This window comes from Polyodon spathula, chromosome 48, assembly GCF_017654505.1.
Source record: "Polyodon spathula isolate WHYD16114869_AA chromosome 48, ASM1765450v1, whole genome shotgun sequence".
Classification (NCBI taxonomy): domain Eukaryota; kingdom Metazoa; phylum Chordata; class Actinopteri; order Acipenseriformes; family Polyodontidae; genus Polyodon; species Polyodon spathula.
Window position 1 is genome coordinate 171,162 of NC_054581.1, and position 21,061 is coordinate 192,222.

Here is a 21,061-nt window from a genome sequence, read left to right on the forward strand (position 1 = left end):
TCTCCCTCACACACACACACACACCCCCGCCCATCGCTCTCCCTCACACACACACACTCCCTCCCATCACACACTCACACACACACACACACACCACCCCTAGCCCATCGGCTCTCCTCACACACGCACCCCCCGCTCACTCGCTCTCCTCACACACACACACAACACACCCGCCCGCACATCGCCCTGTGTCAGCTATCCACACACACACAACACACACACACAGCACACCTAGGGCCCCTCGCCACCAACACAACCCACCACCCCCCCCAAGTGCCCTCCTGGCATGTGTCTCCCCCACAACACAACACACACCCCCTGAAAGCGAAAGCTCACACGCCCTGCCATCGCTCTCCCCTCACCACACACAGCTGCCCCAGCCCATCGCTCTCACTCATCACACACACCCGGCCCCTCGCCACTCGCCCTCAACACAACCATCACACACACCCACGCCACGCCCACACGCTCCCCCCGATGCTCCCTCATACACACACACCCCCCGCCCAGCCCTCTCCCTCACACACACACACACCCACACACCCCCCAACCCCCAGCCTCTTCCCCTCACACACAACACACTCACACACACACACACACCCCGCCCATCGCTCTCCCTCACACACACACACCCCCGCCCATCGCTCTCCCTCACACACACACACACCCCGCCCAGCCCTCTCCCTCACACACACACACACCCCCCTTCCCAGCCCTCTCCCTGCAACATCACACACAACCCCCGCCCACGCTCTCTCTCCTCACATCACAGCACACACCCCCCACGCCCATCACCTGCTCCCTACACACACCACACACACCCTGTACCCAGCCCCCACACACTCACACACACTACACACACACACACCCCCGCCCAGCCCTCTCCCTCATACACACACACCCCCGCCCAGCCCTCTCCCTCATACATACACACACACACACACCCGTCCAGCACTCTCCCTCACACACACACACACACAAATAAAATACGCTGTCCTTTTCAGCAGCAGTTCCCTCCAGAGACACACACATGCATTCTCAATGGCTGGGATACACACTTGCTGTTCCACACAGCGTTCTGTGTTTTCACAGGAACACCGTCTCTCCTTCCTTCTCTTCAGTTTCATGTGTCTGCTGGCTGTTTCTGAGTTGGTAGAAGTGTTCTCCCCCTCCCCCTCTCTCCTCCTGGCCCTGACACCCGAAGCCAGAATGACATTGCGCTGTTAACCCTTTCACTGCTGCACAGCCGAGGCAGACAGGCAGGCAGCGTTTGTTTCGTTGAGTTAAATATTTAATCTCAAAGTAGTTTTCCAGTTGAGGATCAATGCTAGAATGTGTAGGCACAGAGTCCAACAAGCTGTACCGCCATCTATCTGTCTATAAAGAATGTTTTACTGTTGCAGTGACTGGCAGGCTAGCCTTCGGGCAGCGCAGTGCTAAACACTTCACTTCTATCCATCTGTTGACTGAACAGCGACACTCCCTTCTGTTCTTTCTTAAAGTGTACTCTCTCTGTCTCTGTGGCTGGGTGCGATACAGGCTCAGTGGTCAGACCTGATGATCCAGATTCTTATTCATGATCTCAAAACGCGCGCGCACATGCACGCACTGACACACACGCGTGTGCACAGCATTGCTTTCCTGGGATGGTCTCAAACAGATTCATACAAATAAACGCAACAAGCAGTTCAGGGAAAAGAAACAAACAATAAAAGGTTTATTCAAAACAGGTCCAGGTGATTATAATGAGGGATCTGGTCTGTGCAAACATGCAGCTGCAAGTCCAGCATGCTAAAGTCCTGGAACCAGAGCCGAGGGCGAGGGCAGACACAGATATGAAAGAGGGCTGCAAACAGGGGAACCCCTCTCTCTCTCTCAGTGGGAAGGCTGGGGGGACTGGTTCCCAGTAGCAGGGCTGTCGTCTCTCTCCAGTTTGACACTGGTCGCACTGTTTGACTCCAGGGAGGGGGTCAGTGTTTTGTTGTCTCCAGCGGGAGGAAGTGACACAACAATGTACTTCTGCATTGTGCGTGAGGCCCCGCCCCCTCCTGACAGAGGCCCCGCCCCCTGTGTGTGCCCTCCCTCCAGCTTCACCAGCGGCTGCAGACTGGGAACTGTGGAGGTGACTGGAGACGTACTGGTGACCGAGGACTGAGCAGAGCTTAAAGTGATCACCTGGGGAGAGGAGAGAGGGAAGCAGGGAGAGAGGAGGAGAGAGGGAAACAGGGAGAGATTTATTTGAGATTTATACCTAAAACGTTTTAGGTATGTGAAATCTTTTTTTTTTTTGTACAAACTCCGATGTGTAATAATACTTGTACCGACACTGGAAGAGTACCTGTGTATCATCTGTAATACTACACCCAGATACACACACACACAGCAGCCTATAGCAATCACTACACCCAGATACACACACAGAGCCTATAGGAATCACTACACCCAGATACACACACAGCAGCCTACAGGAAATGGAACCTGTACCTGCTGTGTTGTGGTGCTGCCCGTGCTCGATGACATCACAATGAACTTTGTGGGCGGCGGCGAGGGCTGGGTGGGGGTTGAAGGTCGCGCGGAGACCAGTGTCTGCATGGGCAGCGTGATGGAACTGGGAACCTTGATGATACTGGGGGTCCTGGAAGACTGAGCCCCCTGAGACAGCGTCAGAGTGGGTCTGGGCTGAGAGACAGAGAGAGAGAGCGTGAGGGGAGAGACAGAGCGAGAGAGAATGAGGGGGAGTGTGTGAGAGAGAGAGAGTGTGAGGAGAGACAGAGAGCGAGAGAGAGACAGAATGAGAGGAGAGCGTGGCTGGGCTCAGATACAATGCAGTGTGTACACAGACCTGTGTGATGGTGAGTGTGGTCCTGTTCACTTGCTGTGCCTGCATGGCTGCCTGTGCTCTTGCCTTCACCACGTGTGTGCACAGCATGGGACCCAGGTAGCCGTACTCCACCCGGTACTGCTCCTGGTTATCAGGGGGGCAGCGCACCTTAGCGATGACCGGGGCACAGTGCTTCTGCACAGAGGGGAGGGGAGAGAGGAGCGCTTAGCTGCAAATATACACAGACACACAGACACAGGGGGACACGCTCACACAGAGACAGGGGGACACTCACACACAGAGACAGGGGGACACTCACACACAGAGATAGGGGGACACGCTCACCAGCAGCAGGCTCTGCACATGGTCGGCTCCGATCTTGTCAATGTTGCCGATGATCGGCCCCTCATTTACAGCTTTGATCCGAGAGCCCTCCACCTGCAGCCTCGGGATAATCAGGGTCTTAATAACCTGAGAGAGAACAGCAGAGTTAATGCAGGAACACAGTGCCTATACACACAGCCCCTCCACTCAGTGTGACACAGACCCTACACACACTCTACTCAACACCACCCCCCCCCCACCGTGGTGGTTTTACTCACATCATGCCCCAACTCAGCCAGCCCAGCGATGCAGCCGTAACGAGTTGTCCACTGAGTCTTCTCATCCAGCCAGCTCTGAGAGAGACAGAGAGAGAAAAACACACACTGTCATCTCATCCAGCCAGCTCTGAGAGAGACAGAGAGAATAACACACACTGTCATCTCATCCAGCCAGCTCTGAGAGAGATAGAGAGAATAACACACACTGTCATCTCATCCAGCCAGCTCTGAGAGACAGAGAGAGAAAAACACACACTGTCATCTCATCCAGCCAGCTCTGAGAGACAGAGAGAAAAACACACACTGTCATCTCATCCAGCCAGCTCTGAGAGAGATAGAGAGAGAATAACACACACTGTTGTCTCATCCAGCCAGCTCTGAGAGAGACAGAGAGAATAACACACACTGTCCTCTCATCCAGCCAGCTCTGAGAGAGATAGAGAGAGAGAATAACACACACTGTCATCTCATCCAGCCAGCTCTGAGAGAGATAGAGAGAGAATAACACACACTGTTGTCTCATCCAGCCAGCTCTGAGAGAGACAGAGAGAATAACACACACTGTCCTCTCATCCAGCCAGCTCTGAGAGAGATAGAGAGAGAGAATAACACACACTGTCATCTCATCCAGCCAGCTCTGAGAGAGAGACAGAGAGAAAATAACACACACTGTCGTCTCATCCAGCCAGCTCTGAGAGGGAGGGAGGGAGGGAGAGGTACCTTGGTGAATGTCTTGGTGATCCTCGACTGGATGTTGTTGGTCGTGGTGCTGAACGTCTTGCAGCTCTGAGCCATGAGCCGCGCGGCGAAGTCCCGGAGAGCCCAGTGATTATCCACGTCGGGGCGCAGGCACAGCTGTCGACTCACTATACAGGTAACCACTGCTGGGATGAGCTCGTGGAGCTGAGGAGGAGAGGAGGAAAGGGAGGGGAGAGAGAGAGAGAGAGAGAGAGAGAGAGTCACGCTCATGTCCCTGAAGCGACATTTCAAGGTAATTGTAATGTTTGTTCTGTTCTGTATCACCGCACTCAAAGGCTGCTTCACAGCTCAGCTGTGCGACCGTCACCGAGGGAGATCGAGATTTCTAGTCTCCGACTGTCCGATCCGGGTTGAACTCTCTCTCTCGTCTCGCAGCACTGAAGTCTGAAGCAGCCTGTGATTGTTCTGCCGTAGCATCATGCCTGCATTTCAATCTGAGCTATTCTGCAGCTCTCCTCTCTGGAGCAGTGGTGTGATTGCATGGGGCGGGGACGGCGGGCAGGGCAGTGCTTACGTATTTCTCCAGGTAGAGAGTGGGATTGTCCATCAGGGCTTTCACCATCCGCATGAGATATATGAGCAGAGCCAGGTTATTCTGCACGACGTTCACACGCACCTGAGAGAGGGGAAGAGAGGGATACAGAGCGACAGTGAGAAACAGAGACACACACAGAAAGACTGACACAGACAGAGACTGATGCACACAGGCTGACACACACAGAGAGACTGACACACACAGAGACTGATGCACACAGGCGTGACACCACTGTGTGTGTGACTCTCTGACTGGTGTGTGTGTCTCTGACTACGTGTGTCCGACCACAGAGACTGATGCACACAGAGAGACTGACACACACACACACAGAGACACAGAGGGCTGCTTGCAGCACTCACTCCCTCCGATATGAAGGTGCTGAATCTGGGTAGCATCTGGTAGAGCCCAGGGTCTGTAGCGATACTCTGCAGTGCCTCCTGGAGGAGAGAGAGGGGAGACACGTGCACAGACACTGCTGCTTTAAAATCGATTATATAGGAGACTCCTCTCCTTTACAGCCAGCAACCCTAACCTAACCCTCACTCCTCTAAACAGTAATGACTCTCGCTCCTCTCTAGACAGTAATGACTCTCGCTCCTCTCTACACAGTAGGGATACTCACGGCTCTCTTTGCCTCACAGGAGCCCACGCATGCCTCAGTGATCTCTTTGTAATAAAGCTGCTGCTCCACTGACAGCTCGTGGGTGCTGCGTGGCTTCAGCTTCATAGCAGAGCCTTCCAGCAGCTTCTTCTTGTCTTTACCTGAGAAAGGGAGGAGAGACCGCAGCAGATATTTAGACAGACTCTGTGTTGTGCGCAGAGCCTGCCTGCCTGCGGTCTGCACTGGGTTCAAGGGCTGAAACAGGAAATGCACCCTTAATGTCCGCGGCTCCTTGACGTTTACCTTGCAGCTGCCCCTCCTCTTCCTGTCCGGGTTTCACAGCCTTCAGCGGCTCAGTGGACTCGGCCTTCTGCTGCTCCTTCGGGGCTGAGAACAGAGAAGACACGACTCAAAACACAGAGCAGACACTTATCCCTTTCGACAAACGCTATACCATGTTGTAGTCCAATGTGATGTGCCTAACAAACCAGCAGGCACATCACAATGGACTACAACTCCCATGATGCTCTCACCTGGGGGCGGGTTCTCTGGAATGGCTGGCTGCACTCCTTCGATGCTTAACCAATGGGCTGCAAAGGGAGACAGGAAACACAGGAAGTAAGCGTGGTTACAGGGGCCAGTATGGCTGGTGTCACAGTAGGCAGATTCTTTATCTGAACAGGAAGTGTTACCTTTCATGGACACGTCGAGCGGAACCCTGGGAAGGGGCGTGTTGATGATGTCACTCAGGTCCACCTCCTTCTCCTCGTAGAAGTACAGCTCTCTACCGCCCCCGCTGGCGAAACGGAAAGGGATGAACTCCTGAGCATGGAAACCATAGAGGGGCTGCAGAGGGAGAGAGCATTCATAAACACAGAGACACAGGGACTGAGGAGAGAGCATTCATAAACACAGAGACTGAGGAGAGAGCATTCATAAACACAGAGACACAGGGACTGGGGAGAGAGCATTCAAAACACAGAAAGGGGAAAGGACAGGGGGAGAGAACGTGGCGCGAGAGAGGGGAGAAGATGAGGAAAGAGGCATGGTGGATGAGATGGAGAGAGAGAGAGAGAGAGAGAGAGAGAACGGGACGGCTCCTCACCTCGACGTTCTTCAGTTTGAGAGCGTAGTCGATGTCACTTGTCATCAGCTTGCGCCTCTTACCATGATGCATGAACTTCAAAGAGTCCTGAAAACACAACACATTGAGAACACAGACACACTGAGAACACACTGAGACCATGAGAACACACTGAGACCATGGACACACAGAGAACACAGACACATTGAGAACACAGACACACACACAGAGAACACACACACAGACACACACTGAAAACACACCGAGACCACGGACACACAGAGAACACAAACACACACAATGAAAACACACTGAGACCACAGACACAAATGCAATCCCAACAGCAGCACACATCAATCATAGCCTGGGCTGATTTAGGTCATGCTCGGACATTGTGCTGCATGCGCACACAGTGTGTCTAATCAGATCGACAGACAGACAGTTCAGATAGACAGAGACAGTTTCATCAGACAGACAGAGTGAGTGCTCAGACCTGTAAGATCTCCTTGATCCGGTAGCTGACCTCCTCACTCAGCACCTGGCACGTCTCCTCCTGCATCTGAGAGACCCCGATGGACTCTGCGATGGCCTTCATCGACTCCGTGGGGAGCAGCGTGTTACTGAGCTTCGAGCGCCTCTCCTCAGCCATGATCCCCCTGAGAGAGAGAGAGACAGAGTTACTGAGCTTCGAGCGCCTCTCCTCAGCCATGATCCCCCTGAGAGAGAGAGAGACAGAGTTACTGAGCTTCGAGCGCCTCTCCTCAGCCATGATCCCCCTGAGAGAGAGAGACAGAGTTACTGAGCTTCGAGCGCCTCTCCTCAGCCATGATCCCCCTGAGAGAGAGAGACAGAGTTACTGAGCTTCGAGCGCCTCTCCTCAGCCATGATCCCCCTGAGAGAGAGAGACAGAGTTACTGAGCTTCGAGCGCCTCTCCTCAGCCATGATCCCCTGAGAGAGAGAGAGACAGAGTTACTGAGCTTCGAGCGCCTCTCCTCAGCCATGATCCCCCTGAGAGAGAGAGACAGAGTTACTGAGCTTCGAGCGCCTCTCCTCAGCCATGATCCCCCTGAGAGAGAGAGAGACAGAGTTACTGAGCTTCGAGCGCCTCTCCTCAGCCATGATCCCCCTGAGAGAGAGAGAGACAGAGTTACTGAGCTTCGAGCGCCTCTCCTCAGCCATGATCCCCCTGAGAGAGAGAGACAGAGTTACTGAGCTTCGAGCGCCTCTCCTCAGCCATGATCCCCTGAGAGAGAGAGAGACAGAGTTACTGAGCTTCGAGCGCCTCTCCTCAGCCATGATCCCCCTGAGAGAGAGAGAGACAGAGTTACTGAGCTTCGAGCGCCTCTCCTCAGCCATGATCCCCCTGAGAGAGAGAGACAGAGTTACTGAGCTTCGAGCGCCTCTCCTCAGCCATGATCCCCCTGAGAGAGAGAGAGACAGAGTTACTGAGCTTCGAGCGCCTCTCCTCAGCCATGATCCCCCTGAGAGAGAGAGAGACAGAGTTACTGAGCTTCGAGCGCCTCTCCTCAGCCATGATCCCCCCTGAGAGAGAGAGAGACAGAGTTACTGAGCTCCGAGCGCCTCTCCTCAGCCATGATCCCCCTGAGAGAGAGAGAGACAGAGTTACTGAGCTTCGAGCGCCTCTCCTCAGCCATGATCCCCCGAGAGAGAGAGAGACAGAGCATGATCCCCCTGAGACAGAGTTACTGAGCTTCGAGCGCCTCTCCTCAGCCATGATCCCCCTGAGAGAGAGAGAGACAGAGTTACTGAGCTTCGAGCGCCTCTCCTCAGCCATGATCCCCCTGAGAGAGAGAGAGACAGAGTTACTGAGCTTCGAGCGCCTCTCCTCAGCCATGATCCCCCTGAGAGAGAGAGAGACAGAGTTACTGAGCTTCGAGCGCCTCTCCTCAGCCATGATCCCCCTGAGAGAGAGAGAGACAGAGTTACTGAGCTTCGAGCGCCTCTCCTCAGCCATGATCCCCCTGAGAGAGAGAGAGACAGAGTTACTGAGCTTCGAGCGCCTCTCCTCAGCCATGATCCCCCTGAGAGAGAGAGAGACAGAGTTACTGAGCTTCGAGCGCCTCTCCTCAGCCATGATCCCCTGAGAGAGAGAGAGACAGAGTTACTGAGCTTCGAACGCCTCTCCTCAGCCATGATCCCCCTGAGAGAGAGAGAGACAGAGTTACTGAGCTTCGAGCGCCTCTCCTCAGCCATGATCCCCCTGAGAGAGAGAGAGACAGAGTTACTGAGCTTCGAACGCCTCTCCTCAGCCATGATCCCCCTGAGAGAGAGAGACAGAGTTACTGAGCTTCGAGCGCCTCTCCTCAGCCATGATCCCCCTGAGAGAGAGAGAGACAGAGTTACTGAGCTTCGAACGCCTCTCCTCAGCCATGATCCCCCTACGAGAGAGAGAGACAGAGTTACTGAGCTTCGAACGCCTCTCCTCAGCCATGATCCCCCTACGAGAGAGAGAGACAGAGTTACTGAGCTTCGAACGCCTCTCCTCAGCCATGATCCCCCTGAGAGAGAGAGAGACAGAGTTACTGAGCTTCGAGCGCCTCTCCTCAGCCATGATCCCCTGAGAGAGAGAGAGACAGAGTTACTGAGCTTCGAGCGCCTCTCCTCAGCCATGATCCCCCTGAGAGAGAGAGAGACAGAGTTACTGAGCTTCGAGCGCCTCTCCTCAGCCATGATCCCCCAGAGTTTTACTGATCTTGGGGTCGAACTGGCCTCTCCAAATCACACTCATGCGTCCCCCACGAGAGAGAACGAGAGAACAGTATGTTGACTGGAGTCTTAATCGAACACCGACCTCTACCTTCAGCTCATGGATCGCGCTGCGCTGAGAGAGAGAGACAGAGTTACTGAGCTTCGAGCGCCTCTCCTCAGCCATGATCCCCCGAGAGAGAGAGAGACAGAGTTACTGAGCTTCGAACGCCTCTCCTCAGCCATGATCCCCCTGAGAGAGAGAGAGACAGAGTTACTGAGCTTCGAGCGCCTCTCCTCAGCCATGATCCCCTGAGAGAGAGAGAGACAGAGTTACTGAGCTTCGAGCGCCTCTCCTCAGCCATGATCCCCCTGAGAGAGAGAGAGACAGAGTTACTGAGCTTCGAGCGCCTCTCCTCAGCCATGATCCCCCTGAGAGAGAGAGACAGAGTTACTGAGCTTCGAGCGCCTCTCCTCAGCCATGATCCCCCTGAGAGAGAGAGAGACAGAGTTACTGAGCTTCGAGCGCCTCTCCTCAGCCATGATCCCCCTGAGAGAGAGAGAGACAGAGTTACTGAGCTTCGAGCGCCTCTCCTCAGCCATGATCCCCCTGAGAGAGAGAGAGACAGAGTTACTGAGCTTCGAGCGCCTCTCCTCAGCCATGATCCCCCGAGAGAGAGAGAGACAGAGTTACTGAGCTTCGAGCGCCTCTCCTCAGCCATGATCCCCCTGAGAGAGAGAGACAGAGTTACTGAGCTTCGAGCGCCTCTCCTCAGCCATGATCCCCCTGAGAGAGAGAGAGACAGAGTTACTGAGCTTCGAGCGCCTCTCCTCAGCCATGATCCCCCTGAGAGAGAGAGACAGAGTTACTGAGCTTCGAGCGCCTCTCCTCAGCCATGATCCCCCTGAGAGAGAGAGAGACAGAGTTACTGAGCTTCGAGCGCCTCTCCTCAGCCATGATCCCCCTGAGAGAGAGAGACAGAGTTACTGAGCTTCGAGCGCCTCTCCTCAGCCATGATCCCCCTGAGAGAGAGAGAGACAGAGTTACTGAGCTTCGAGCGCCTCTCCTCAAACGAAACCCCCCCCCCACCCGAAATGAATTATTCAACTACTAAAACAACACTCCCGGCCGCATGAAACCGGCCCCGCACTCGCTACACGAGACCCCGCCGAAACCGGCCCCGCACTCGCTACACGAGACCCGCCGAAACCTCTAGGTGTTTTCGAGAATAATTACAGGAGAATCTGTATTGCTATTATTATTTTACACGCATACATATATATCTTTGAATGCAGGAACAGTTTAAACTCACCTTTCAGTTTAAACGGTTAATGGATGTCGGAGGGCAGTCGCGGGAATCGCGCTGTGTTTGCAGCTTCACGGCTCTTGTTTAATTTCTAGTTTAATTTCTCTTGTTTGAGATCCGAACATATTTTCTAAAAATCCGCCATTTTGCTCGTGTCTGTGAAACAGGAACTGACAGGGTGAAAGCAAACAAAACATTCACATTTCAATTAGCACAACATCTAATCACGTGGAGATTAACCAAATATAAACTACAATTCATTAACTGCACTGTGAGTTAAGAGTAACAAACTAAAATACACCACGTGCTAGCAATTTCACCAAACATGTGCTGTATACATATACATACATATACATTAGCTTTTATATCCTTTAGCTTCCAGGACCTGTTTCTTTGTTTCGGAAATCACTTCGTCAGGTCTGGAACGGCGCGCATGCCCAATGCCCTTACTGTAACTCCACTCCCGTAGAGCGCATGCCCAATGCCCTTACTGTAACTCCACTCCCGTAGAGCGCATGCCCAATGCCCTTACTGTAACTCCACTCTCGTAGAGCGCATGCCCAATGCCCTTACTGTAACTCCACTCTCGTAGAGCGCATGCCCAGTGCCCTTACTGTAACTCCACTCTCGTAGAGCGCATGCCCAGTTCCAGTACCGACGCTCCCGCAGCTCTACAGTTGCTTATGTGGCTGAAAGTATGCGTGTAGCCGCATAGCGCTCTGAGCAATATTGACGTGGAGACGCCGTTATGAGGGACCATGTTTTCCTCCTCGTCCTTCTTTGTCTTTTCTGCTCCGTTCTGCTGGCAGAAGTAGACGAGAGGCTTCCCAACAGATGTGAAGGTGAGCCGGGGAGAGTGATTACCCGGGGGGGTGAGATTGCGATTGCATAGAGCACAGCAATATAATCACTGTATTGCGCTGGTTGAATATGGTACCGTCCCACTATGAACCTGCGCACTAGTCAAAGTGCATGGCGAGTAAAACAGTTATACAACTTCCAGGGAAGCGACAACAGAGCAGCAGAACTGGCAGGTTGACGAGAGACTAGGAGGTGAAGGAATAGATTAGACATGAGTAGATATGGAGCCTGTTTCTGTCAGTGTAAGTGTATTAGTTTGCAGTCTCTCTGTGTAAGTGTATTAGTTTGCAGTCTCTCTGTGTAAGTGTATTAGTTTGCAGTCTCTCTGTGTAAGTGTATTAGTTTGCAGTGTCTCTCTCTCTCTCAGTGTGTAAGTACCTCACTGTTGAGCTGCAGTCGGCTCTTGAAAAATCGAGCCAGTCGAAGGAGGTCCTGGAGCTGGGGCAGGTGCTGGACTCGGGTGTGAGGAAACGCAAGATAAAATACAACACCTCGTGAGTACAGGACTGGGAGGACTGGGAGGGAGGGTTGCAGGGTCCCCAGTGCAGGGCTGGGAGGGAGGGGCGCAGGGTCCCCAGTGCAAGGCTGGGAGGGAGGGGCGCAGGGTCCCCAGTGCAGGGCTGGGAGGGAGGGGTGCATGGTTGTTGTATTGATTCTCTCCAGCTGAGATTCTGACTCTTTCCCCAGAGAGACACGGCTGGCAGAGGCCCTCGATAACATCTGCCAGGGAATCCTGGAGTACAGTGTGCATGCAGAGAGGCCAGGCAGCCTGAGATATGCCAAGGTGAGGGGGTGGAGTGGGGTGTGCAGAGAGAGGAGTTCCTTTGTTATCTCTCCTCTCTCTCTCTCTTTCTCTCTCTCTCTCTCAATGTATCTGCCATCTCTCAGGGCACCAGTGAGACCATGGCCACTCTGAAGAACTTGGTGCAGAAGGGAGTGAAGGTGGAGCTGGGGATCCCCTATGAGCTGTGGGACGAGCCATCTGTGGAGGTGTCTGACATGAAGAAGCAGGTACCAACTGGGACTGGGCAGGGGGAGTCAGAGAGCCAGGACACAAGAGGAGGGCACTGACTGACTGGGTGGGAGAGAGGGGTCACTGACTTGAAGCAGGTACCAACTGGGACTGGGCAGGGGGAGTCAGAGAGCCAGGACACAAGGGGAGGGCACTGACTGGGTGGGGACAGGGGTCACTGACTTGAAGAAGCAGGTATTCCCTGGGGGGGGGGTGAGAGATGCTGTTCTGTGTTCTAGCTCTGGGCTCTGTGTGTTTCTCTCTGTGTTTCAGTGCGAGGCGATACTGGAGGAGTATGAAGAGGTTGTGGAGAGCTGGTATCTTCATCACCAGGACCAGCGGCTCGAGTCCTTCCTGTGTGAGAAACACGTCCTGCAGAGCACTGAGCTGGGTGAGGCTGCAGTAACTCTCTCTCCCCTCTCCCCCTCCCCGTCTTAATTCAACACTGATGCCACCTCCTTTTTTTTATCCTTTTTCCTCTCAGAGTGTCTGAGGGAGGAGTGGAAGGGTGACACGGGGAAGAAGAGAGCGAGTGAAGGACGGAGCGAGAAGAAAGGGAGGAAAAAAACAACAGAGGAGGAGAGGAGGGAAGAGAAGTCAGGAGGGGGGGCCGCAGGGCACGATGCAGGGGAGCTGTGAGAGGAGTGGAGAGAAGGGGAGGGGAGACTCAGTGCTATCATTCAGAAGAACAGCAAGGAAGAGGTCGCTCAACCCAGCAGAGCTCGTCCGGTCCCTACAGCAGCTGATCAATCTCACAACTCTGTCGAGTCGGGTCTCTGCCAATCCGGACTGAGAATCCTGTGCCTGGGGGGAGGGGCTTGCTCCATGATTGGCTGTGAGTTCTCAGGATTGAGTCAAGGGGAGGGTCGTTCCTGAGCAGAGAATGCATTTTGAATATCGCCTCGCAGCGTTTGTATTTGTCTTTGTAGTTTTAATATCCCTCGCTGCGTGTTTTATAACACGTGTCCGTTCTCTCTTTTGCAATACTGTGCGAGCAATGGCTTCTGTTACCTGTATTACAAACCTCAACTAGCAGGGTGCTTTCTGTGTTGTGCTGGCAATGGGTCACAGTGTTTTGTAACTTTTTATTTTTTCAAACTGTTATATAAATGTTTCTAATAAAAAAAAAATGTGTCTGCATATTATTGCCTGGCGGTTTAGTAGGTGTGTCGCAAAGTTGCTAATTCAATACTGCAGTCAGACGCCAGAGGGCGCTAAAGACCGTGTTAGAAAGGTAAGCGTCCTGTTTTAAAACCTTCCGTGAATTATGTGGAAGTTTAAGTCTTCTGTAGTAAGCGTGCCTTCACATTAATGCAAACTCCACAGTGTTTTTACATGCATAAATTCCCCGCTTTAAAACGAGTCAGTATCTACGACACATAAAACGATTCCTGCTTCGAGATTCGCGTATTAATTCTTGAACTCCAGTGACGAGGAGGATTCCGTCCGGCAGGGTGAGTGAATCAATTACCGGTTCAATAATCGTGCATGGCGAGGCTGCTGAGACGATTCTCGAGTGAGGCGTGGGTTTGTTGACAAGCTCTCAAATCACTTATAACCCACAGAGAGACTGCAGCGCATTCATATCGTTTCTTCCGCCGAGGGAGACGTTATAGTGAGAAAGGTAAGCCTGTCATCTTTCTCTCGTCTCAGTACGGTCTCTGTGGGGTAGCACGGTTACCTCCAGGGCTGAGTGTGCGCTGTTTCTGTCGGGGTCGGCGGGTAATTGCTTTCTGTGTTTTGGTGTAATTTGTGCGAATGTATTTCTTCGTGTTCTCTCTGAGCTTGAGGGTGACGTTTCGAGATATGGAAAGCTGCGCATGCAGTTCTGCGATAGTCTCTTATCTTCTGGAACTATTTTTAGAGATCAGATAACATGACAATAAAAATGTGTCACATTTTCCATCAGCCAGGAAAACCCGCTTATCAAGTTCGATTAAACTCGGTCAGCACGAAGCTACGGGGAGAGTCAGAGGGGGATATATGGACCTGTGCGTGTGTGTATACGTCACACTCACACATTTGCCCTTGTCACTTTGTATTCTGCTCCATTCTGTCCACACTGTGATTCTCCAGTAAACTATATATAAGATATATTAATGGGTAGGTTTGTTATTTGATTCTCCCCTCCTGGTTGGTTTCAGATCCCTGCGATGAGTGTCCCGCTCTCGGTCCGCACGGAGCCCCTGGGGCGCAGTGTGATCCGGGGGGACCCCTACACTGTGTGGGTGCTGAAGGAGGGCTACTGCGTCAGCGAGGCGGACGGAAGCTGCCGGGCGGACGGCTCCATCACCCTGCTCACGGGGCCCCTGGTCATAGTGGTGGACACGGGGGGCCCCTGGGACCGGCAGCTGCTGCTGGACCGGCTGGCGGAGAGGGGGCTGCAGACAGGGGATGTGAGCCATGTGATCTGCACCCATGGCCACTCGGACCACGTGGGCAACCTGAACCTGTTCCCAGGGGCCACGCTGGCCGTGGGCTGCGATGTGAGCCAGGGAGACCACTACCTGAGCCACGGGCTGGGGGAGGGCCAGCCGTTGGCCCTGGACCCCCACGTGGAGGTGGTGCCCACCCCGGGCCACGCTGGCAGGGACACCAGCGTGCTGGTGAGGGGCTGCGAGGGGGGGGTGGTGCTGGTGGCGGGGGATCTGTTCGAGAGTGAGCATGACGAGGAGTCCTGGAGGGGGCTGAGCCAGGACCCTGCCCTGCAGGAGAGGAGCAGACAGGGGGCGCTGGAGATCGCAGACATCATCATTCCAGGACACGGGCCCCCCTTCAGGGTCTACAGAGACACGGCAGCACCCCCCAGTAAAGAGGGGGGCTTACCCGAGTAATGTACGGAGACTGACTCACACTGCTCTGTTGAGCTGATATTCTCGTTTTATCTCAGAGTCCCCTGTCGTTGTTGCTGAAGGATGTGTTGTTGCTGTAGAGTTTGATAACGTTTACTGCTTCACAGAGAGTGCATTAATACTGGCCTTGATTAAGTGTCGAAACCTTTATTTACCTGAACTTTGCTTCTGTCAGTAATGACGTGATGAGTCTGCCTTCAGCTGCTTGTCATGTGAAGGAATGTAACGCTCACACACACTGTAGTGCACAGGCAGCGTGTGAACACATGCGACACTAACGTTGCCTCCTCTTGTGTTCATTGCTAAGCAGCGCTAGCATTGGGCTATCAGTGTTTACAAGCACACTGCCTGGTACCAGATTGTAAACCTGCCCCCCTCCCCCCCCCCCCCTTCCCCATCACACCACCTGCTCCCTGCAGCTAACAACAGAGTCTGTCATAAATACAGAGAGTGGGGAGGGGGTGGGATGGGTTGCCAGGGGTGGGATGGGTGCCAGGGGTTACCAAGGGACCAATGGTCCGGAATGGATTTGAACCATGCCTTGTGAAGAGTACCAAACTTGGTCATCTAAGACACTGGCTCACTCCGGAACCAGAGCTTGATAATAATACTTACCCACTATTATGGCTATTTCTTGCTCCTGAAACAGCAGAGCTGTCCTGTGGTGAAACGCGAATCCAAAATTGATGAACATTTTCTGGTGTAACAACTTTACCAGGTCAGAGAACGTGGTTGATTTCGCTCAGTCAGCCTGTCCTCGAAGCGACCGTAGCACCACAGGCACGTTCAGAATTTGATTTTGAGTCTTAAACTACGCCAAACAAATCAACTAAAAAAGGTCCATTTCCATTACTTGAGAGTAGATGTTGAATTTCATGCTGATTTGAACTCGGCTCTCACCAAGATAAGCACCAGCTAAGACGTAGCTTTACAGTAAACTAATGTGATCCATCTGCATCTCCATCCGTTTGTGTTGCTTTCCATCTGATGATATAGATATCCTTCTGTCTGGTGTTGATGGCTGGAGTGTGATGCTGGCTCCAGGGATCGGCTCATTTTGCCCCCCCAGCGCATCGGCACACACAATGGCTGCGATGCTGGCTCCGGGGATCAACCCAGTGCGGTCTCCCCAGCGCATCAGCATGACAACCATCTGCATTGAGCTAAGTAGGGTACATTTCTGGGGTCTTCAAGTGGGCACCTTCTGTCCCACGACATCTCGATAGGGCTCAACAGTGATTCTGGCGTCCCAGCATCACCCCCCTCCGTCCCCCACTCAGCTCAGCCCAGCTTACTTACCTGTACGTCAGCGTTGCTTTCTTTCTATTGTGCTTGAGATCTCCATCCAGAATCTCTCCGTCTCAACCACAGCCAGCTGCTGCTCCTTTCTGCTGCTTCAGATAAGTTCTTCACTGTGTGACGCAACTCTTGGCCACTGAACCCGATGTGTCTGAGAAACCGGGTTGTAGAGTGTGCCACAAATCCTCGACACCCCACCTCCACTGGGTAAACTCGGACTCTCCATCCTCGCAGTTCTGCTTCAGCAGCTAGTTGAGCGCACCGCAGTTTCTTCCTCTCGTACACCTCATCCACAGCATCCTCCCATGGCATTGTTAACTCTACCAGGTGAACAAGGCCTGCTGATCCAGACCACAAGACAATGTCTGGTCGAAGGTTAGTGGTGGCAATCTCAGATGGAAAAATAAGCCGTTGACCAGCATCTGCCAGCATCTTCCAGTCTCTAGCAGCTCCCAGTTGTCCTGGGCGAGGCTTGATTTTAACACCTTTTCTTGGTGGTTGATCTCCTGGATGGAGGAATATTGTCTATTGTGTGTAATGCGTTGATGGAACTGGTGGCAACTTATTGGTCAGGTTACGCTTGTCTTCCAATGCTAAGGCCAAACATTGCTGCACCTGGTCATGGCGCCAAAACCCACCTTACACCCTGTCAAAATGTGCCTTAGTGTTACTGGTGATGAACACAAGGGACAGGAGGGATCCTTACCTACCCAGAGGTTCTGTGGTGATGGGAGAACATCATATGTTGATATGGTGAGGAAACTGATCCTGCTCTGTTCCATTGTCCATAGGTCTTGCTGGCCGATCTTGCGTTGTTCCACACTCTCCCATCTCATCCATTCTCCCTGCTTACGCACCTGCCTGATTCACTATGAGTCTAACAGAAGGCAATGCAGAGGATTCACTGTGAGTCTAACAGAAGAGCAACGCAGAGGATTCCAGAAGAGCAATCCACTGTGAGTCTAACAGAAGAGCAATGCAGAGGATTCACTGTGAGTCTAACAGAAGAGCAATGCAGAGGATTCACTGTGAGTCTAACAGAAGAGCAACGCAGAGGATTCACTATGAGTCTAACAGAAGAGCAATGCAGAGGAGTTCACTGTGAGTCTAACAGAAGAGCAATGCAGAGGATTCACTGTGAGTCTAACAGAAGAGCAATGCAGAGGGTTCAATGTTGGCGTTGGCTGCTGTTTGCTGTTGCATAACTTTCCAGTGGAGCTCGTTCATTGCAGGAGCTCAGCCCTGTGTACAGGGGGTGGCATCATCAATTTATTACCCCACTGATTAGATATTGGGAACTGCCTGGGGTCAATGTCCTCACTTCTTGGAAACAGACCAATGGTGTGACTGCATCACTGGGGGCGGATGTGGACAGAGCATATATTAATCAGTTCCTGCATTCAGACCCCAGGTGTGTCTGTCAGAGAGAGAGAGAGCGAGAGAGAGAGAGCTGCACTGAGCCGAGCTTCAATCCCAGAGACTGTCTCTCCGAGCCGGACTGTTCACCATGTGTACCGGAAAGTGTGCCAAGTGTATCGGGGTGACCCTGTACCCCTTAGCAGTAATCAGTGTCCTCTGCAACATCCTGCTCTTCTTCCCAGACTGGAGCACCAAATACATCGAGGAGGACAGGATCACTACAGAGGTGAAATACATGGGCGGGCTGATCGGAGCAGGAATTCTGGTGAGTGCTGAGATTAGAGCTACACGGTCGGGTTTGGGGGCTCCACGTGTAAACGCTGGGCTGGCAAAATAACAAATGTTCTCTCTTATTCATTCTCTCGTCCTCTTTCTCTCCAGGTTCTGATCCCAGCGATTCACATCCACGCTACCGGGAGAGCTGGCTGCTGCGCCAACCGCTGTGGGGTGAGTGGGGAGAGGGGGTGGAGGGTACTCTCACAGTGTCAGCCTGGCTCCTGGCTCCTGGCTTCTGGCTCCTGGCTCCTGCTCACTTCTTCTGCTCTCTGTTTGTGTTGCAGATGTTCCTCTCCATCGCCTTCGCTGCAGTGGGGTTCGCTGGCGCCCTCTACAGCTTAGCTGTGGCGTTGCTGGGCTTGGTGAATGGACCCACTTGCCTGTTCTCGTACGAGGGGAAACCTATTTGGGGAGCTCCCTTCAGCGAGAAGTATTATGGGTAAGTGCCCCCCCTCCCTCCCTCCTTCAACAGGAATTCCCTTTTCCGAAACTACAGGAGCTATTCCTGTGCAGGACCACTGTGTTAGTAACTGAGCCCTCAGCCCCATGCAGTGCCTTCTTTATTGAGCAGGGTGTGGGGTCTCAGTGTTTCTGACCCCTCAGCTATATTTTTCTCGGCTTTAAACCTGGTTCCAGGAGACCCCCGGGAGACCTAGTTCGAGGTTTGCTGTATCAAACCCAACCAGACTCTCCTCTGGTGTGCCGCTAGCGGCCTGAAACCCAGTCTCCTAAAACCCAGTCTCCTGAAACCCCATTCCAAGCCTCAGAGTGGCTGTGTGTTCCCTGTGTTCTGTGGGGGTGGTGTCAGTGACTCCCTGGCCTCTGTGTGTCTCTCAGGAGCAATGAGAGCTACCTTGTGGACAGGGATCTGTGGAAGCGCTGTGAGGAGCCCAAGCATGTGGTGGAGTTCAACATGGTGCTCTTCTCAATCCTCACTGTAGCCAGCGCCATCGAGCTGCTGCTCTGCGGATTCCAGGCAGTGAACGGGCTGTTCGGGTGCCTGTGCGGCACCTGCGGGGGCAAAGGGGTGAGTGCAGGGGGGGCAAAGGGGGGTTTGAAGGGGGGGGGGCAGGGGGGGTCCCCAAGGTTTGACTGCAGGTGGGGCCCCCCGGGGGGGGAGGGGAGGGCAGGGGATTCAAAAGTTGGGAGGTGCAAGGGGGGGGCAAAGGGGGGGCCTGGGTAAAGGGGGTGACTGCAGGGGGCAGGAGGGCAAAGGAGGGAGTGCATGGGGCAAGGGGGTAAAGGAGTTTGAAGGGTGAGGAAGGCACTGTGCTGGACTGAGTTCACTAATGTGATATTATCTCTTCACAGCAAAGAGCTTGAATATGGAGACCTGTCTGGAATCCTCCCAGTTCCAATCCAACACAGACCGGTCTGGGCTTTGAGAGAGAGCACTGACTTTATTAACTGGAACATGTTCATATTCTGAAGTGACGCTGATCTTCAAGCTTCGACGCACAGATATCTGAAAACTGTTTGAATGCTTGCTTTTGTAATTACTGTATTTGTAAAATTTAAAGATATTTCGATTTAAAAAGCTGTGTGTTGTTTCATTTTGATGCCCCCGGTTTGCACACGGTAGATGTATTGAAGGGCTCCGGTATCAGAACACGTTTAGATTTCCTCTTTGCCAGCATGTCCACAAGGGGGCGCCAATACACAAGAACGTGCAGCTGCTGCATTCTTCCCAGGAGCGCTCTGAACTCGTGTTAATAATAATAATAATAATAATAATGATAATATGGCTGAATGAATTCAATTCAGTTGATCTTAGTGAAGTGCTTTTTTCTTACACGTCTACCTATTATTAATAACCTTAATAAAATTGCACCTGTACACATTTCAATAGACACTGCGGCACAGTGGGTCAGGCGCGACACTATCTGAGTTTAGTGACTGGACACGGGCTGCTGAAAGGTGCCTTGAGGCTCAGAGGGTTGCCGGGGACGGGAGACTGCGATTGGAGCTGCTAGCTGCCAGTTGTTTGGTTTCCAAGGCGGTGTTTGCGCTGCGGGATTGGTCGAGAGCGCCCGGCCTGTTTTTGATGTTTTGATGAGGGTGTTGTCTGTCAAAGGAAGCCAAACGAGATCGAAACCCGCTTCCGGCTCAGTGCCTGCGGAACGAGGTGGGGGGTGATGGAAGGGAAGGGGGAGAGGGAGAGAGAGAGAGAGAGAGGAGAGCAGAGAGAGAGAGTGGGGTGGTAGGGAGAAGAGGAGAGATGAGAGGTAGAGGGAGAGGAGGGAGACCTCTCCCCTCTCCTAGGGAGGGGGAGTGGGAGAGCGAGAGAGGGAGAGAGAGAGAGAGAGAGAGACAGGGGGGGGAGTGAGGAGAGGAGAGAGAGAGAGGGAGGAGAGGGAGAGAGAAGAGAGCCCACAGGGGGCCTCCTCACCTTCCCCGATCCTCCTCACCGTGACCCAAGATCACCTGAGGGGGGGGGGGAGAGTGAGAGAGAGAGGGGAGGAGTGGAGAGAGGGGAGGGGGTGGGAGGGAGGAGTGAGGAGAAGGAACTCTAGAGAGAGGGGAGAACCGGGAGAGGAGGAGGGGAGGGAGGAGGAGAGGAGAGTCACAGGAGAGAGAGTAAAACGAAAAAAAAGAGAGAGAGAGAGAGGGGTAGAGAGAGAGAGAGAGAGGGGGAGAGAGAGGAGAGGAGAGAGGGGAGAGAGAGAGAGGGAGGGAGAGAGGGAGAGAAGGAGGGAGAGAGAGAGAGAGAGAGGAGGAGGGAGAGAGAGGAGGGGGAGGGAGGTGGAGAGAGGGAGAGGAGAGAGTGAGAGAGGAGAGAGAAGGAGAGAGGAGACAGAGAGAGAGAGGGGGGGAGTGGAGAGAGAGGGAGGGGTGAAAGAGAGAGAGGCAGAGGAGAGAGGAGAGAGAGGGAGAGAGAGCGAGAGAGGGAGAGAGAGAGAGAGTGTGGAGAGAGAGAGAGAGAGGG

The 21,061-nt window shown here is 53.3% G+C and overlaps 4 protein-coding genes across 6 annotated transcripts in view; 2 read left to right on the top strand and 2 right to left on the bottom strand.

Annotated features, from left to right (window-relative positions):
• LOC121306542 (calpain-5-like) overlaps positions 1-1,484 on the bottom strand; it is a 9,427-nt gene extending 7,943 nt beyond the window's left edge. Inside the window, exon 1 of the mRNA XM_041238321.1 lies at positions 1,059-1,484. The gene's annotated coding sequence lies outside the window, so the exon portion shown is untranslated. The remainder of the gene's footprint in view (positions 1-1,058) is intronic.
• Positions 1,485-1,687: 203 nt separating this feature from the next.
• taf6 (TAF6 RNA polymerase II, TATA box binding protein (TBP)-associated factor) lies at positions 1,688-10,779 on the bottom strand. Of its 2 annotated transcripts, XM_041238323.1 has the most exons (16): positions 10,765-10,779; positions 10,423-10,586; positions 6,896-7,058; positions 6,424-6,510; positions 6,011-6,164; positions 5,852-5,908; positions 5,622-5,705; positions 5,340-5,479; positions 5,077-5,154; positions 4,697-4,798; positions 4,144-4,326; positions 3,424-3,498; positions 3,167-3,292; positions 2,843-3,016; positions 2,485-2,679; positions 1,688-2,175 (listed from the first exon to the last, which is right to left on the bottom strand). In XM_041238323.1, the coding sequence occupies exons 3-16, from the start codon at positions 7,049-7,051 to the stop codon at positions 1,876-1,878; spliced, it is 1,911 nt and encodes a 636-aa protein (XP_041094257.1). In that variant the 5' UTR covers positions 7,052-7,058; positions 10,423-10,586; positions 10,765-10,779; the 3' UTR covers positions 1,688-1,875. The 2 variants fall into 2 exon arrangements, with proteins under 2 accessions (XP_041094257.1, XP_041094256.1); XM_041238322.1 differs by lacking the exon at positions 10,765-10,779 and having other exon boundaries at positions 10,423-10,695.
• Positions 10,780-11,058: 279 nt separating this feature from the next.
• On the top strand, positions 11,059-13,423 carry cnpy4 (canopy FGF signaling regulator 4). The gene is made up of 6 exons (XM_041238375.1): positions 11,059-11,258; positions 11,645-11,771; positions 11,965-12,061; positions 12,166-12,288; positions 12,563-12,680; positions 12,774-13,423. The coding sequence occupies exons 1-6, from the start codon at positions 11,165-11,167 to the stop codon at positions 12,926-12,928; spliced, it is 714 nt and encodes a 237-aa protein (XP_041094309.1). The 5' UTR covers positions 11,059-11,164; the 3' UTR covers positions 12,929-13,423.
• An 84-nt stretch (positions 13,424-13,507) lies between these two features.
• On the top strand, positions 13,508-19,872 carry LOC121306565 (metallo-beta-lactamase domain-containing protein 1-like). Of its 2 annotated transcripts, none has more exons than XM_041238362.1 (6): positions 13,508-13,743; positions 14,434-14,895; positions 18,241-18,306; positions 18,420-18,574; positions 18,973-19,162; positions 19,447-19,872. In XM_041238362.1, exons 2-6 carry the CDS (start codon positions 14,443-14,445, stop codon positions 19,456-19,458), a joined length of 876 nt encoding a protein of 291 aa, XP_041094296.1. In that variant the 5' UTR covers positions 13,508-13,743; positions 14,434-14,442; the 3' UTR covers positions 19,459-19,872. The 2 variants fall into 2 exon arrangements, with proteins under 2 accessions (XP_041094296.1, XP_041094295.1); XM_041238361.1 differs by lacking the exon at positions 13,508-13,743 and adding an exon at positions 13,758-13,913 and having other exon boundaries at positions 19,447-19,871.
• Positions 19,873-21,061: the final 1,189 nt, after the last annotated feature.